Source organism: Eleginops maclovinus, chromosome 13 (assembly GCF_036324505.1).
Source record: "Eleginops maclovinus isolate JMC-PN-2008 ecotype Puerto Natales chromosome 13, JC_Emac_rtc_rv5, whole genome shotgun sequence".
In the NCBI taxonomy this organism is placed as follows: domain Eukaryota; kingdom Metazoa; phylum Chordata; class Actinopteri; order Perciformes; family Eleginopidae; genus Eleginops; species Eleginops maclovinus.
In genome coordinates, this window is record NC_086361.1 from 21949753 (window position 1) to 21967534 (window position 17782).

At 40.0% G+C, this 17782-nt stretch overlaps 1 protein-coding gene across 2 annotated transcripts; it reads left to right on the plus strand.

Moving 5' to 3' along the window:
• The first annotated feature begins 97 nt into the window (after window positions 1-97).
• LOC134874982 (CMP-N-acetylneuraminate-beta-galactosamide-alpha-2,3-sialyltransferase 1-like) lies at window positions 98-15156 on the plus strand. 2 transcript variants are annotated; one of them, XM_063899309.1, is made up of 7 exons: window positions 98-547; window positions 4554-4842; window positions 10935-11131; window positions 11342-11509; window positions 12159-12204; window positions 12276-12395; window positions 12693-15156. In XM_063899309.1, the coding sequence occupies exons 2-7, from the start codon at window positions 4594-4596 to the stop codon at window positions 12864-12866; spliced, it is 954 nt and encodes a 317-aa protein (XP_063755379.1). In that variant the 5' UTR covers window positions 98-547; window positions 4554-4593; the 3' UTR covers window positions 12867-15156. The 2 variants fall into 2 exon arrangements, with proteins under 2 accessions (XP_063755379.1, XP_063755378.1); XM_063899308.1 differs by having other exon boundaries at window positions 98-402.
• The last annotated feature ends 2626 nt before the right edge of the window (window positions 15157-17782 follow it).

Genomic DNA, 17782 nt, shown 5'->3' on the forward strand with positions numbered 1-17782 from the left:
AACAGAACGTGAATCATGTTAAGGCAGCAATGATTGCAGGAACAACATTTTTTCCAAATCCAACCTTTCTACATTTTCATTGTTCTGTACCCACACCCACTTGGCAGGAGTGATTCCGATGGAGAGGGTGTATGATCTCCAGTTCTATGCGGTGCGGCTTCATCAGATGATCCTGTTGTTAAGAACTGTGGGGTTGGGTGTATTCAATATGAGATTCAAATGAGAACATTCAAATAAAGACAGACAGACACAAATATGTGTGTGTGAGCGAATATCATACGTTCAAGACTGCACTGAAACCAGCGCTCCCCTTATCCGAAGATCAGACACTACCGCTGAGCCACAGCCTACCGGACTGTCTCGTGTCCACATCGGCTGTAGGACCAGCTTTGTTTTCAGCAGGCAAGAACTCCTTTTCATTTGGGTTCCCTTTTGTCTGTCTCTCATCGTAAGGTTTTTTATTTGCACTGCATTAGATTACATGTTCTGTGCGTGTGTAAAGTGGGACAGTAACTGGATTACAGTGGACTAATGAATATCTTGTAAGGTAAGTGAATACATATTTCAACTACTGGTGTATTTTATATATATATTTTATACGTACAAAGTACAAAGTGTACAAAAACACAACAAAGTGTACAAAACACAACTGAGAATTAAATGAAAGTAGTAATAAGTACAATTTCTCCCTCTGAAATTTAATGAATCACAGTAGAAGTAGAGTAACATCAAATGGAAATACTTGAATGAAGTACAAATATGATTAAACCAGTACTGTACTCAGAGGTGGAAGAAGTACTTAGATCTTAAACTTGAGTAAAAGTAGAAGTACTCAGATCTTGTACTTGAGTAAAGTAGAAGTACTCAGATCTTGTACTTCAGTTAAAGTAGAAGTACTCAGATCTTGTACTTGAGTAAAAGTAGAAGTAATCAGATCGTGTACTTGAGTTAAAGTAGAAGTACTCAGATCTTGTACTTGAGTAAAAGTAGAAGTACTCAGATCTTGTACTTGAGTAAAGTAGAAGTACTCAGATCTTGTACTTGAGTAAAAGTAGAAGTACTCAGATCTTGTACTTGAGTAAAAGTAGAAGTACTCAGATCTTGTACTCAGTAAAAGTAGAAGTACTCAGATCTTGTATTTGAGTTAAAGTAGAAGTACTCAGATCTTGTACTCAGTAAAAGTAGAAGTACTCAGATCTTGTACTTGAGTAAAGTAGAAGTACTCAGATCTTGTACTTGAGTTAAAGTAGAAGTACTCAGATCTTGTACTTGAGTAAAAGTAGAAGTACTCAGATCTTGTACTTGAGTTAAAGTAGAAGTACTCAGATCTTGTACTTGAGTAAAAGTAGAAGTACTCAGATCTTGTACTTGAGTAAAGTAGAAGTACTCAGATCTTGTACTTGAGTAAAAGTAGAAGTACTCAGATCTTGTACTCAGTAAAAGTAGAAGTACTCAGATCTTGTACTTGAGTAAAAGTAGAAGTACTCAGATCTTGTACTCAGTAAAAGTAGAAGTACTCAGATCTTGTACTTGAGTAAAGTAGAAGTACTCAGATCTTGTACTTGAGTAAAAGTAGAAGTACTCAGATCTTGTACTTGAGTAAAGTAGAAGTACTCAGATCTTGTACTTGAGTAAAAGTAGAAGTACTCAGATCTTGTACTCAGTAAAAGTAGAAGTACTCAGATCTTGTACTTGAGTTAAAGTAGAAGTACTCAGATCTTGTACTTGAGTAAAAGTAGAAGTACTCAGATCTTGTACTTGAGTAAAGTAGAAGTACTCAGATCTTGTACTTGAGTAAAAGTAGAAGTACTCAGATCTTGTACTTGAGTAAAAGTAGAAGTACTCAGGTCTTGTACTTGAGTAAAAGTAGAAGTACTCAGATCTTGTACTCAGTAAAAGTAGAAGTACTCAGATCTTGTATTTGAGTTAAAGTAGAAGTACTCAGATCTTGTACTCAGTAAAAGTAGAAGTACTCAGATCTTGTACTTGAGTAAAGTAGAAGTACTCAGATCTTGTATTTGAGTTAAAGTAGAAGTACTCAGATCTTGTACTTGAGTAAAGTAGAAGTACTCAGATCTTGTACTTGAGTTAAAGTAGAAGTATTCAGATCTTGTATTTGAGTTAAAGTAGAAGTATTCAGATCTTGTACTTGAGTAAAAGTAGAAGTACTCAGATCTTGTACTTGAGTAAAAGTAGAAGTACTCAGATCTTGTACTTGAGTAAAAGTAGAAGTACTCAGATCTTGTACTTGAGTAAAGTAGAAGTACTCAGATCTTGTACTTGAGTAAAGTAGAGGTACTCAGGTCTTGTACTTGAGTAAAGTAGAAGTACTCAGATCTTGTACTTGAGTAAAGTAGAAGTACTCAGATCTTGTACTTGAGTAAAGTAGAAGTACTCAGTCTTGTACTTGAGTAAAGTAGAAGTACTCAGGTCTTGTACATGAGTAAAAGTAGAAGTACTCAGATCTTGTACTTGAGTAAAGTAGAAGTACTCAGATCTTGTACTTGAGTAAAAGTAGAAGTACTCAGATCTTGTACTTGAGTAAAGTAGAAGTACTCAGATCTTGTACTTGAGTAAAGTAGAAGTACTCAGATCTTGTACTTGAGTAAAGTAGCAGTACTCAGATCTTGTACTTGAGTAAAGTAGAAGTACCAGAGTGTAGGAATACTCTGTCACAGTAAAAGTATTCTAAATGTTCCTCCAGTGAAAGTAGAAAGTACTCTCATCTAAATGTACTTAAAGTAGCGACAGTAAAAGTAGTCATTGTTTGATTGGTCCATTTCAGAATAATATCTCTGATATGTTTTATAACTTCGAACTCAGCGTCAATTATAGTCGATTGTGACAGATCGAGAATATGCTAGGGGGGGCACGGCCCTCGAATGCCCCCCCTTAGCGCCGGCACTGTGTTAAATACATGTAGTGGAGTAAAAGTACACCATTTACCTCTGAATTGTCGTGAAGTAGAAGTACAAGGTAGAATAAAATGGAAATACTGAACCTCAAATTTGTACTTAAGTACAGCACTTGAGCAAATGTACTTAGTTTCTTCCCACCTGTAGTTACTGTTGTTTTCACAGGTCAGTGCATCGGTACTGAATATTGGTTTGTATGTTTGGGACCCCGGTCAGTCAAACGCATATCACATAAAGCCAGTACACCCCTTGGTCCACTCTGCAACCCTGATAGTTCTGCCGCGATGTCCATACACCACACAATGTGTCTTTTAACACGGAGCCCATCTCGCTTACGATGCTTTGTGGGTGTGTTCTTTATGCTGGGTTACCTGTAGTCATACACACCAGAGGCAAACTCATAGCCGGTATTATTACAGTCTGCCACTGTTGAAGCCTAGTGGTTTTGGCAGGCAGCATTCCCTTCCTCCATTGTCTATTGTGCATTTCTAAAACATGATTTAGATTCAAGACTAGATTTAACTTGATTGCTATATCACAGATTACAAAGAAATGCGGTTTGCAGTTTGCATCCAACCAGAGAGTTTAGTGTGAAGTGAAAACAAAAGTCAAATGACAAACAATGTTGTAGTTATGCCAATAAATGGATGAATATAGATACATACATTTAGGGAAGGGCTGATTTAGAAGCATAGATATAAGGTGCAGGTTTTAGGCATTCATAAGTTAAATACAGATGTAGAAAATACAGTCATTGTAAATATGGATTTCAAAGCAATGTGATTCAATGTTCTAGGCTGTTGGAAAAGTCCATAGAGGATTGGCTTGGAGAATAATTAACCATAAATAATGGGAACGATACGTTTTATTGGAAAAGATTGGCTCAGGAATTTCAGCACACACCCATCATTTTGAATTGGTTCATAGGAGGTTAGTATGTACTTCACCAGACTATGGGAAGGTAACTGCAAAAAACTGCTGAAACATTATCTTAACTCGTTTCAACTGGTGGGTTTAGAACGATTAACTTGGCTTAAGGTCATAGTTTCGATAGTAGAACATTTTAAATCCTGGTTGGTGGATCGCTTTTTTTTTATTCACTTAAATGTTTGCCAGGAACACATTGTTAAAGATATGTAAACATAAATAAAAACAGGCTGTATGCTCTGTATTCATTCCCTTTTTACCGTTAATATGTGTGTTTATGTGTTGCTCATATTACATACTCATTATATTCTGTAGAAGTTGTTGAACTTATAGAGGGTGTGTATGTTGTAGAACTTGTTGAACTTATAGAGCGTATGTATGTTGTAGAACTTGTTGAACTTATAGAGCGTGTGTATGTTGTAGAACTTGTTGAACTTATTTCTGTTTTGCTCTTACGCTTTAGCATCATTTACATAACAACTGAAGCAGAACACCACAGCACAGTTAAGCAGTCCGAGCTTCCATTCAAACACAGGTTTAATTGGTGGAATAATACTCAACTTTAAGACTAACCTTCTATACCCTCACACATACACAAGTGACCACCAGTTTTTGTTTCACTATGACAATTAGAGGAAACTATGTCTTAGTTTTGCTGTAAGGTTATTACATGTATTCAGGTTGACCTATGTATTTCACCTGTACCCACAGATTGGATTTGATACTCACTGAAGAAAGTGGAGCTGCCAAGATGAAGAGAACAATCTGTTTTTTTGTTACCCTGACATGGATCACGGCCATTGCAGTGTTTCACTCTTCTTCATGGATCTCCTCTGTGTACCAAGAGTCCTTCGCCCCTCAAGAGAACCAAAGTCTTTGTGCATGTCACAAATGTTTAACGGAGTATGATCCGTGGTTGAGTGGGATGATGAAGGCATCTCCTGAGCCCTTTTTGACACCAAAAACCAACATCTCAGAGGATGACTTTAAATGGTGGAGGGTAAATATAAGCTTTTGAAATCTTCAATGAACGACATTTTTAAATAATAAGTCATAATTAAGATTACTATCTTTAATGTCCCTATAATTTATTTGGAACACCCGTTCCATATAAGCTAGTTTAACAAAGGGAGGAGAGGTGCAACAGCTACCCACTGCTCCCAGTACTCTGATGGGTTAAATGGAGAGGTTAGATTTTGTGTGTGTGCTTTACAGTGTACTGTACATGTATGACAATAATAAAGAGGGCTTCATCCCACAAATCCCTCTCTCTCTCTAAAGTTAAAACAAAACACCAGATTCATGCCTCACAGCTAAGTTATAACTAGCTTGCTAACCTTAGCTTAACTAGGCTACATTTAACTAGCTGCCTCGCTTGCCAGACAGAGTCATATTTGCTCTGTAGTTTAACATCATTCATTGTTTTAAATGAATCACTCGGTCATTTGGATGGCTGGTTAACTAAAATATCAGACAGCATTTGACTGTTGATAGCGTTAGCAAGCCAGCTGAAAGTTAGCTAGCTATAGCTGTAACTTTGCTACACCGTGTGGATTTGGTGTTGGTTGCTTTGTAAGGTTAGCTGATTTCCAAGCAGCTAGCTAGCCACATTAACAGCAACATAAGGAGGAATTACATAACGTTATCCACTCAGGAGAGTATTTTGCTATGTAGCCACACGCTGTTCTATGGCTATATGAAGAGAGGCAAGGAATCCAGTCCAAATTCTTAACATAGAAATCAGTTGGGGGAAAGTTTCCTGCTTTAATTCACATTACAAACCGTTTTACAGATTGGCAGTACGTAGCATTTATACACTTCCTTGAATCAGAACCACAATCTTTCTTTTACCCAAACAAAACTGGTTTAATACCTTCAGATAACGACCATTTGTATGTTGTTGTTGTCGTTTGTGAGCACTACATGGCGCAATGGGGGGGGGGGGGGGGGGGGGGGGGGGGGAGAATTTATGTCACCACATTTAAGTCAAAAAAACTGTTGCTCTTCCCAGTTCCAATCAGTGTTCATTTCGTCAACAAAAACTATGACGAAAAATGTTTGTCAACAACCATTTTTACATGACTACATCGAGACGATGGCAAGCTAATAATAGATTTTTGATAAAACTATTACGTAATCTATATTTCGTTTTCGTTGACGAGACGGGACTAACGTGTTAATGGTGGACTGTCGGACATTTCCCCCAAATTCTCCGTCTTGTCTGTCAAAATGCATCCCTGTCATTGGTTGAATTCGTTGGCATTCTGGGAATCTGCTCACGTCACTCCGCTAAAGTGATGAGGACCAAACCGTGAGAAAATAACAAGATGGTGGCTTCAGCGCAGAAACACTAGATATATGGACACTTTATTTATGAAAGGAAAACACGCTGCTGGTTACTGCAGGACAAGGAGAGACGCCATTTGGCTAAAAATTAGTTGGGAAGAATACGACCAACCTGAAGAGACACTTGAAGGCGCACCATCCTACTATTTATGCCACGGTACTTTAGCTACCTGTAAACTGTAATGATACACGATCAGTCGTAATGCTAACTCTAATGCTATCAATTTGCTAACGTTAAATCGATATTACTGGTGTAGGAAGTGTTCTTTTATTCGAAGCTCAGAATTCGATTCAAAAGAAAGAAAGCAAACCTCCTCTTGTAAGTTTTAAAAGGAGTGTTTAATAAAAGGATGCAGCAGTAGGTTTTACAAAAGTTTCACAGCTGTGGCTCAATAGCCCGGGACACGCGTCCACAGGCCACTGACTGAGTGGAGCTCAGCAGTAGTTACTGTCTGGTGGTCCGGAACAAAAGAGAGCTCGTTTTCACAATACAAACATGCTTTATAGCAGTGGTTCTTAAACTTTTTGTCTGACGACCCCACAAAAAAAACTGGAGAGGTTTGGTGACCCCACTTTCCCAAAAGTGTGTAAGTGTGACGTCACGTTTCCGTAGCAACCGATTTTTTGTTCCAATCCAAACAAATTAACAATGTATGACGATTATTTTATGGAAAAGGAACGATTTTGTGTGAATTAATTTACGAGTTTGCGTCTCCAATGATTTGAGTGATAGTCATACATTTTGAAAGAAACAGCAATGCCATCTGCAGTTTGGTTGTTTGGGGGCGGGCTGTAAATCGCGTTGCCAGGACAACGTTATGCATTGCAAACCCATGGTAACGACTGTCAATCAAGCAAAAACAAATAGGCAATGTGTAAGAAAAGGCCTGGGCGGCAACAATTTATTAACGCAAACAAGAACTGGAACAAACAAAGCAATGAAACAAATGTCCAAATCAAACGGGAGTCAAGAGTCAACAGAGAGTGTGTATGATTGGAACGATCTCACTTCCTCTTATACGGACGCCATGTCAATGAGAAGGATGGGCCTGCTTCCGCGAGCATAGCAGGTCAATTCGGGGATCGATGCTGCTCACAGCAACACGAAGATTCTCCTCCATGCTGTTGAGACGACATCTGTATTTGTTCTTTATGTAGGCCAGGGACGAAAATGTCTTTTCGCACAGATAGGTTGATCCAAACGGCGTGAGGATGTCCATGGCAGCCTTGGACAACCCGGGGTATTCCTGCACAACTGACAGCCAGAATTCATCTAGAGTTTTTGAGGCAAACGACGCCTGCAATGTGCGGTCGCTGGACAGCTCAATCAGCGCATCCTCGAGCTCAGATGGCAGGTTGTTTGAGGAGCAGTTGGTGAATGGTTGTCGTACCCAGTCAAAAGGCTCTACATTCTCCGTGAGGAAATACTTATTGAATTTGTCGAGGAGACTACGAAGATGACAGGTTATTGACTCTTTCAATGAATTGGCATTCATGTCACTCTCCAAAAAGTCGTGCAGCTCCGAGAACATTTCAAAGTCCCCACTCTCTGCACGGGCTGCCCAACGCTGCAATTTTTTTGTGAAAGCATTCACTTTGTCTGAGAGGGTCAGGATGTTTGTGCTGGGGCCTTGTAGTGACAGGTTGAGACTATTTAATTTGTCAAATATGCACGCCAGGTATGCAAGACGTGATAACCATCTCGAGTCAGTGAGATGGTCTGCAAGAGGGGAATGCACGTCTGAGAGGAAGGTGCGCACCTCGCTTCGCAACTCGAACAGGCGTGTAAGAACTTTGCCCCGTGAAAGCCACCTTACCTCTGAATGAAAAAGAAGGGATTCATGTGCAGACCCCATTTCCTGGCAGAGAAGGGCGAAGAGTCGTGAATTTAAAGGGCGCGATTTGATCGAATTCACTATTTGGATTGCTGTTTGAAGAACATTGTTAAGCTCGGGTTCAAGTGTCTTGGATGCCAGGGCCTCCCTATGGATAATGCAGTGTGTGAACTTGACATGTGGTGCAACGCTAAGGACCTTGGCTTTCAGCCCTTTGTGTTTTCCCATCATAGCCCCGGCACCGTCAGTGCATATGCTTATGCATTTATCCCAATCCAGGCCTGTCTCCTCCATCCAACCATTAAGACAGTTAAAAATGTCTCCACCAGTACATCTTCCTTCCATCGGAGAGCAGCACAGCATGTCCTCATGCAGTTTCCCGTCATGACTGTAGCGAATGAAAACCATTAAATGGGCTACATTAGTCAAGTCAGTAGACTCGTCTAACTGCAAAGAAAACCGGCTGTTTTTCACTCTCTCGATGAGCTGGCATTTCATATCATTAGCGATGTCGTTAATGCGTTTGGACATGGTATCATTGGAGAGGGGAATCTGTTTAAGCACACTTGCGATCTTTTCACCATGCATTGCTGTGGTCATCGCAATTGCTGCAGGAAGGATGAGGCTTTCAGCAATTGTGTGTGGCTTTTGTGCTTTGGCTACAAGGTGGGCCACTTTGTATGACGCTGCCAAGGCTTTGGTGGGCACAGTAGCTTGGCTATGCACAACGGTCTTTTGCCCATGCAGCGCAGCTTCTTTTCGTAAAAAAAATGTCATGGGTTTCTGAGCATCATCTGGATGTCGGCTTTCGAGATGTCGTCTCATTTTTGTGGGCTTTAAACTTTCATGTGCCAGAACATCGCCGCAAATAACACACTGTGGGTGGTCGAGCTCATGTTTTACCTGGCACGTGAATCCATATTTAAGAAATTCTTTCAGGTATCGGCGACGCCTCGTTGGTGGGTCTTTTTTATTCTCACCACCGGCCAAACTTGTCCCATCTGAGGATCGCGGAGGAGTAGGTGCACAACTGGAGGTAGATGGCACTTCTGAGCTCAAATCATTGTTTTTTAGCAGCCACCTGTCCATTTTTGATGAAAGTTATAACTAGGCTAGTGGCTAAAAAAGTGGCTAGTATCACAAACGTGGCTAGTAACGTGGCGAGTTAACTATGACGTATTGTAAAAAAACCGGGAAGAAATTGAGTTTGAACAGTGGGCGCAGATTGTTACATTGTTTCTATCATAGGACCAATAAACGATTCGAAACGCCATTTAAAGCTGGGCAACTTTTTTTTTTCTCTCTCTCTCTCCCTCTTAACAGCGTGTAGGAATGAGAAAAAGGCAGATTTTCATTGTATTGACATTTTATTTTTCGTTGTTTCACCAGGTGTTATAACAGCTAATTTCCGACTGAAGTAACAAATAATTTTGCGACCCCACGGAAGTTTTTGCCGACCCCGTTTGGGGTCGCGACCCCTAGTTTAAGAATCACTGCTTTATAGAACCACCCCTTTCCCGCCATAAAATAAACAACTTCAAAATAAGACGCGCTCCGGTCTCGTGCTCTCATTGGTTGGTAGCGGGGGGCTGGATCCTGTTGGCCGCTTGTCACAAGGGGTTCTCCGGACTCTTCTATTGGCTGACGTTGTTGGGGGCGGGTCCTCTTATGACGTCCCCGTCGCCATCTTGTTAGTGATGTCCTGGATCTCTCATCTACGATATTCTATTATGCAATCCTTCTGAGGTTTATCAGTTATTAAACAGGCAATAGTATCGTTGCAGCATCAATGAGTGAGAGGTAGAGGCGGTGTGTTTAGTATGTAACTCCACGCGTCCTTCTCCCTCTACTCATATATACAATACAATATTAGCTACATGCTATCTGAGGCTAAAAACAACATCCGGTAATTCTACCGGAATTGGACAAATATGATCCGTCCAGAAACAGTGAATTATCTTTTAATGTTCCGCTCCAATATATTGATTATTTCTAACACTGGGCAGTTGGCAACTAGTGGCATATTTGCTAGCTAGCCCTGTTAGCTTAGCCTTTCTTGCAAAACAGTTTTCAGTTTACGGTAGCAAAGGAATGAGCCTGGCTTCCATGCTAATGTCGGCTGGGCTTGCATTGCAGTAACTATCCAGTCAGACTGAAGTTACAGGTTTTTGCAATTTATTTTGGAGATATTTGTGTTTGGTTTCTTGTCTCTAAGGCCAGGTAGGCATATATAATAGGCTAGTTGTGTTATAACATAATTCGAATCTTCAAAACCTAAACTTGATATTATTGATATACTATATTTTAATGATAATATTAATATATTAGTAAATATAGATAGTATGCACCTCAGCGGATCAGCAAGGACAGCACAGCAGCATTGCATCAATGTGAGAGGCAAGAGATATCCCACTAAACTAAGGAAAGGAATCCAGATATTACACAAAGTGTTAAGAGAGGGAAATGTTGCTTTACCAATTACAACACTTGATACTGTCACCTTGATTCCAATTTCAGATACCTGTATTTGCCTAACTGAATTAGTTTAAAGAGAGAAAACATTTTGACTAAAATGTTTTGAGTTGTCGTCGACTAAAACTATGAAGAATAAAAAGGACTAAAATGTGTCTAAAACTAATATCCATTTTCGTAGACTACGAAGACTAAATCTAAAATAGCTGCCAAAATGAAAACTGGTTCCATTCACCCGCACCTGTGCCGGTCAGGTAACCTAAATACCTAGTGCCCCATTGCGCAATCTAGTGCTCACAAACGACAACAAAACCATCCAAACGGGCGCAACAATAACCACTACGGAGGCCACCATCCTCCCCGACACATCTCCCTGTGAATCTGGTGCAGCTCATTCTCAGTGTTAATGAAAATCTGTTTTTGTTGTTGTGTGTTTCAGAGAATACAGACTGACAGACGCAGCTTCAGTGTCTACAATCAAACTGTGAACAAACTGTTTCAGATTTTTCCACTCAGTATTGATATGCCAGGATCCAGCCCTGATCGCTGCAGGACTTGTGCAGTGGTGGGGAACTCTGGTAATTTGAATGGATCACATTACGGACCTCTAATAGATTTTCATGACATCGTCATAAGGTAGAGCAAATAACCAGCTTCACTCTTCAGGGAAATGCACACCATTTGAATGTTGATATTGAGAATAAAGGACAAATGTTTCCAAATAAGTAGCATTACCCAAGATGCCACTTACCAGGGTTAGCAACACATTGATACCATTTAGTTGTTGGAGTTTCTTACATCATAAACTGTTATTGAATGTATGTAATATCCTCTGTACCGTTTCAGAATCAACCAAGGCCCAACCAAGGGCTATGAGAGAGATGTAGGAAATAAAACAACACATCGGGTGATGTTTCCAGTCAGTGCTACTAATCTGGACAACAGCACTCATTTTGTGCTGTTCGCATTCAAGATCAGGGATTTAGAGTGGCTCATCAAAACCTTCACTCCAAAGTAGGCGCGTCATATAATATGTGTGTTATGATATTGCTGGGTATTAATATAATCGCAGGCAGCTGGTGAGGTTTATGATGGGGAAGGCTTATATTTAACCATCATGTTCTAGTTAAACATCACAGAGGTGCTGCTAGCTATACATCAAGTAGTAAATCATCTGTATTTGCAGAATATTTGCATATTGTTGTGAATGAACTAAGGCTGTTTTTGAATTACCTTGCACAACCCTAAACATGCTGCTATATCTGTTTCTATGAGCCCGCCTCTGCTCTTCTGACATCATTTAAAATGTAGTTAGCATAGTTAGTGCTAGCATGACTTATCTGAGCCTGTGTTCATTGACTATAAAAACGTACTACAGGCTGATATTTGGAGCTGTTGAACATATTATAGAGCCTCCTCAGCAACAGTTCATTATAGTCCTTGACAGCTGTCTGTATTAACAACGTGTCACATGGTCTGAATTGACCAATCAGAATTAAGTATACAACTAAGCTGTGTAATAAAGTATAATATGAACTCACTTGTAAATCTTTGAGTTAAATAACGATATGTTTGCTGGTAAAACATCACCCTGAGATCATTTTAGCCATGAGTTATTTTTAGAGAGAAAGACTTGACCAAAATGTCATGTTTCCTCCAACAGAAAAAATTCAAATGCTGACTCAGGGTTAAAAGCAAACAAGGATTTGGTGAGTATTTCCCATTTTACAGTTTAGGTGAATTAGCCATTTGATGAATGTTCAACTTTAATCTTGTACAGGTGATGATCCTCAATCCAGCTTTCATGAAGTACGTTCATTTGAATTGGCTCGGGAAGAAGGGCCAATATCCATCCACTGGCTTTTTGACTGTGATTTTCAGCCTCTACATGTGCGATGAGGTCAGTTCATTGTTATTCATTCACAATTCAGGTCAGATCATTGTAGAATAAAGTGTTAAACCTTTTAAAATAATGCTAACAGTCAAAATTAGGCCTGATACTACTGCTGGGCTACTGCTACAACTTAACTTTTTTTGTTTTCTTTGTAATACGTTCACACAATCTATGGAAATGAGAGCAGCTAATTGTTCAAAGGTCAGATTGGAACCACGCTGTCCCAAAACTAGGTCATAAAGTCAGTCATTGCAAAGGTAAATCCATATAACATTCAGTATAATATAACTGTTGTCTCCACAGGTCAGTGTGTTCGGGTTTGGAGCAGACAAACATGGAATATGGAACCATTACTTTGAAAAAGTAAAACATTTGAGTCAGCGTAAAAAAACTGGCAATCATCCTGGATCTGTTGAGGCTGAAGTGCTTCAAGACCTATATAAGCACCAGAAAATTAGTTTATACAGAGGATGGTAATCTGAAAAACAGCAGTTTGGTGTGGTAGTGGGAAAATACGTTTTATTTTAAAATCTTTCCTTGGCTTGGAATCAAGTGTTTCTTTTCTCCTTCAGTACAACGCCACAAAGTGATGTCAGTTTTGCATTAAAAAGAACGTTATCTCTGATGAAATATTAACAGTTCAGTCAGACAATGATAGGTTTAATACAAGCAGCATATAGTTTGAGTTAGGCGCCTATAGGCTCGGGCCTCCTCACGGAGACAACTATCCCCCCGAGACTACAGGTGGATGCTGGGCTGGTGGTGGGGCAGGCGAGCATCAGCAACGTGGAGGCATGGATGTATAACAAAAACTGCTAATGTGTGAAACTGTGACGTTTAACTGCTGTACACTCACAGCTAAACAATGCGTCATGCCTCTCTGCTCAACATATCCACATTGCTATGAGATTATTAGATTTAAATTGTCTATTTATACTTTAACATCACAAATGTAATATTGTTTCGTAATGTTTTCACTAAAATAATACTTCAAAAGAGTAATTACAGAAATAGGAATAGTGTACATAACTTTTTTTATATTCAACATTCAAAGGTGTTAATGTTATGTGCACACAAGCTACAGTGTAGAAATGGTGATTGAAATCTTAAGTCCCGAGTTCCTCCGACAATACAAGGTACAGATCTGTCCACCTCTTCTGGGCTAATGCCAGAACACACCCGTTGTTTTGTATGTCTTTATGTTATAGGGTTCAAGTTTGCACAATTCAAATCCTCCTTGTTACAGTACTTCCCAGATCAGGGAAAAGGGACAGTAACATAACAGCGACAACCATGGGAGGACTCTTAACAAGGAGCCTATAATTAAATACAAAAATAACAAACAAATAGTAAACAAACAAAAAACCCTCAATAATCCAGTGGTATAAATATAGTCTGTAGAGTAACACAGCTTGCCAATAAATGAACCGGTACCACTATACAATAAGACTACCCTCATAAAGGGCGTAGTTGGTAATTCCTTGATTACTTAGGTTAGGAACACTTTATAAATCATTCATAAGCTTTTATAAGACAAGATAAACAAGCCCACATTTATCTGTACTGCTAAGCCTTAGATTGGCTACTTAGCTTAAGAGATGCCAAGGTACAACAGATACCATGGATGCTGGCCAATGAAGAAGAGTAAGGAAGATAGATAGCCAATATAAGGCTTAGTCATCTTGCCGAATAGTGAGCCCGTGGTGATGTAGGAAAAGTCAAGAGAAAATAAGATAAGATGTACCTTTATTAATCTCCATGGGGAAATTCAGTACTTAAAGCAGCAACAGAACAAGAATGAAAAACAGGACAGTGTGGTTCACACAGGAGAATAAAATGATGTACAGGTAAGTAGTGGTGGCTCCTGATAATGATTAAGGTGACCCATTCAATAGGTACATTAAGCAAGACCATATCAATATGTTGTTAGGTGATTAACTCAGACTGAGATTCCATCTTGTGTCCACTAGATGGCAACACCCAACAGAAGTATTTCCCCTCTAGCTGCAGAAGGTACAGGTGGAAAGAGATGGAGGAAAGTTGCATCCACGAGCCTCTATAAGCAGAACTGGTGTGGGTCCACAATAAATGATTCTACTTATTGTATTAATTATTTACATGAATCCAATGATGTATGATGTAAAATAGCTAAACAGGACAAAAGATATGTTCAGAAACAACATAAAGACGGGCAGCATATTGAGTCAAGTATGTGTTGACTGAACACCGTGTAGCACAGGGGTGTCAAACTCAATTTCATCGCGGGCCACATTAGCATTATGGTTGCACTCAAAGGGCCGGTTTAAGACAATGTAAATATCTAATATCCTCCTCCTACGAGGAGCAGAACCCCGGTATGTCTTACGGTCCAGTGTACTGTTTGCATATCCCACGAGCTCGGACGGAATTGGGGGAAAAAGCGTTCAGTTTTGCTGCCCCATCAACTTGGAACAATTTTCAGGCCGAACTAAAAATGTCTGAACTTGTATCTTTTAATGTCTTCCACCGGTTCCTAAAGGACCGACAACACAGAATATTTGGACGGTGCCTCTGCCCCTAATTATTTCCTATGATCGATTCCTTTGCTCTTGCACTTTGTTGTTATTGTATTCACTTGTGGCCCTTTTTATTGTAATGTATCTGTATCTTGTATGTTGATGACGTGTGCTGCTGCCTTCTTGGCCAGGTCACCCTTGAAAATGAGATCACGATCTCAATGGGTCTTTTACCTGGTTAAATAAAGGTGAAATAAAAATATATAAAATAATGTATTATATTACATTATTGCCTCTGCATTGGATGCTTATTATCTTTGGTAATAACAACATCTGAAAGCACAAAGTCCAAGGCAAATAATTGCAAGGGAAAATATGCAACCATCACAACAGGTACAATTTATTTAAGCATTAACACATAGTTGTGCACTGAGACACAGAAATACTGTATGTGGGTGCACTTGCATTTCTCTGTCTGTTAAATACCTCCCATGAATTTGTGAGATTAAGTTAGTGATGTATATCTTGTAGCGATGTTTGTGAAGATGATGAAGAAGTCTCCGGAGACACCAGCTTGTATATAATAAGGTTTATTACAACAGCATAGTATCATACACCAACACGGGCCATACGAGGTTCCCAGAGCCAATTGTGGAAGTCCCCCCAGACCTATCTCTGTTGTGCATGCCATTTATAGAAGAAAATATGTGTACATCCAAAGCATGTGTGCTCACCTGAGGTGATCATTAACAATGTGTGCCCCCCTTAGGGGACATAGGTCCGTTCATAGGGGCCCCTGACGTATGCCAGATGTTGTTTTTCCCTCTTCTATTCCTCTTATACAACATATGTCCTCAGAGAGTATCTACCTTTGTATATCACCAGATTTAATACACCACATTAGCCTTATTATTTTTTTAGATCAAGCTTTATTTATGTATTTATAATTTGAATTTTGCAATATTTGAATATTCTGAAAGTCAAGACTTTGAAAACCCCCTGTTCCAGACCCTGGTGTGTATCACCTGTCACTCATTATTTTCAGGGATGGAGAGGGGCGGTGAGGGCGGGAGTTTTCCTCCGGCCTTCACAAACTTTACACACGTATTTACGAGTATTGATCGTCTGAATGTAGAGAAAACACATTCATAAGCTGCAAGTCAAGACCTCATATCTTTCTCAAACCACAAAAGTGGAAATAACCTTAATGCAAGCTTATTTAAAACATAAATCATGAGTGTCTCTGAAAGAGCCGTAGCGACACCGGACTGACCGACAGAGCGGGTCATTCTGTGAGGAAGCAGCCGTCTGTTGGTTCTGGTTCCGGTGCTTCTTGTCTCGGTTGCTGAAGCAGATTTTGCTCTGTGTGGTGTCGCTGTGCTACGGTGGCCGAGAAGGGCCACAACATATGCAAACTCCTCAACACATGCAAACAGCCGAGAAGGGTTACAACACATTTTGTGAAATCGATGCTGGTGTTTTCCGAATTTGCATCTGTGGAGTTCCTTCTCGGCCGTTTGCATGTGTTGAGGAGTTTACTGTGCCGCTGTAACTCTGTCACTCACTGTCTCCAAGGGGCAACCTCCGGTGCTGAGCAGTGAAACACATAGGCAAGTGCAAAAGACTGCAATTCATCGAATGGCCGCGTGGGTTAGGGTTAGGCCCCCCTTTCGAAGGTTAGAATATTAACCCCTAACCCTAGGTTATGTTTCCCCCCTTCATTACGCTGTTTGAAGCCAAAACAATCTCTAGGCTATCGTCAGAAATCCTGTGTTGTGAAAATGAGAGCCTGTAAAGTGTTCATAGCAAGGCTTTTCGTTCATAAAGTCCAGATTGAGTTATTTGCTTATGTAAGGTCTATGCGACTGCTTATTTTTGACTTATGTACATATGTGTGTTCTTTGACTTGTTGTAAACCCAGGGGCCCAATGACTCTAAAACCGTCCCTGGACAGATCTGTACCTTGTATTGTCGGAGGAACTCGGGACTTAAGATTTCAATCGCCATTTCTACACTGTAGCTTGTGTGCACATAACATTAACACCTTTGAATGTTGAATATAAAAAAAGTTATGTACACTATTCCTATTTCTGTAAATACTCTTTTGAAGTATTATTTTAGTGAAAACATTACAAAACAATATTACATTTGTGATGTTAAAGTATAAATAAACAATATAAATCTAATAATCTCATAGCAATGTGGATATGTTGAGCAGAGAGGCATCACACATTGATCCTTCGATGTCGGCTCTTCCTATCATTGTGAAGCAGAATTCACCAAGCGTTGGATTGTTCACCCACTAATTGGGAACGTGAGCTGGGCTTAGACCGTCGTGAGACAGGTTAGTTTTACCCTTGCGGGAGAATACGCCTGGAACCAAGCCCACGGATCGCTTCCTTTCCTGGCTAACCACGGGAACGTGGTGGCAACTACTGTTGAAGATCCTGACCCCTTTGTTGATAACTCTTATACTGTTTTGTATTTTTGCTACCTGTATTCTTCCCTCCCTTCGCTCTGTGATAGCTAAAATGGTAAGCTCTACTTTCGTAAATTACGCCCTCCTACAACAACATGATGGACTGGAAATTGGGGAAACTGGAGTGTGAAATGACGACTGCACTGAAAAGGTTGTACACCAGTAGTGTATGTCCGATGTCCTCACTTACAAGTTCTCATAATGACAAACAGGAGGGAATGTTGGAGAAAACAGGTTTGTAAATAAGTTGTCATTAAACAACTATGTCACTGCATGCTATTTGTACTATAGTGCCATTTGAAGTATTGACAATAACAAGTCATGTAACATGAGCTCCACCTTATCATGTATGCTAACGAATAAAAAAGCACCGGGGGAAGTCCGGAGTCGGAGTTGGCAGAGATCTGGTGAAGAGCTTA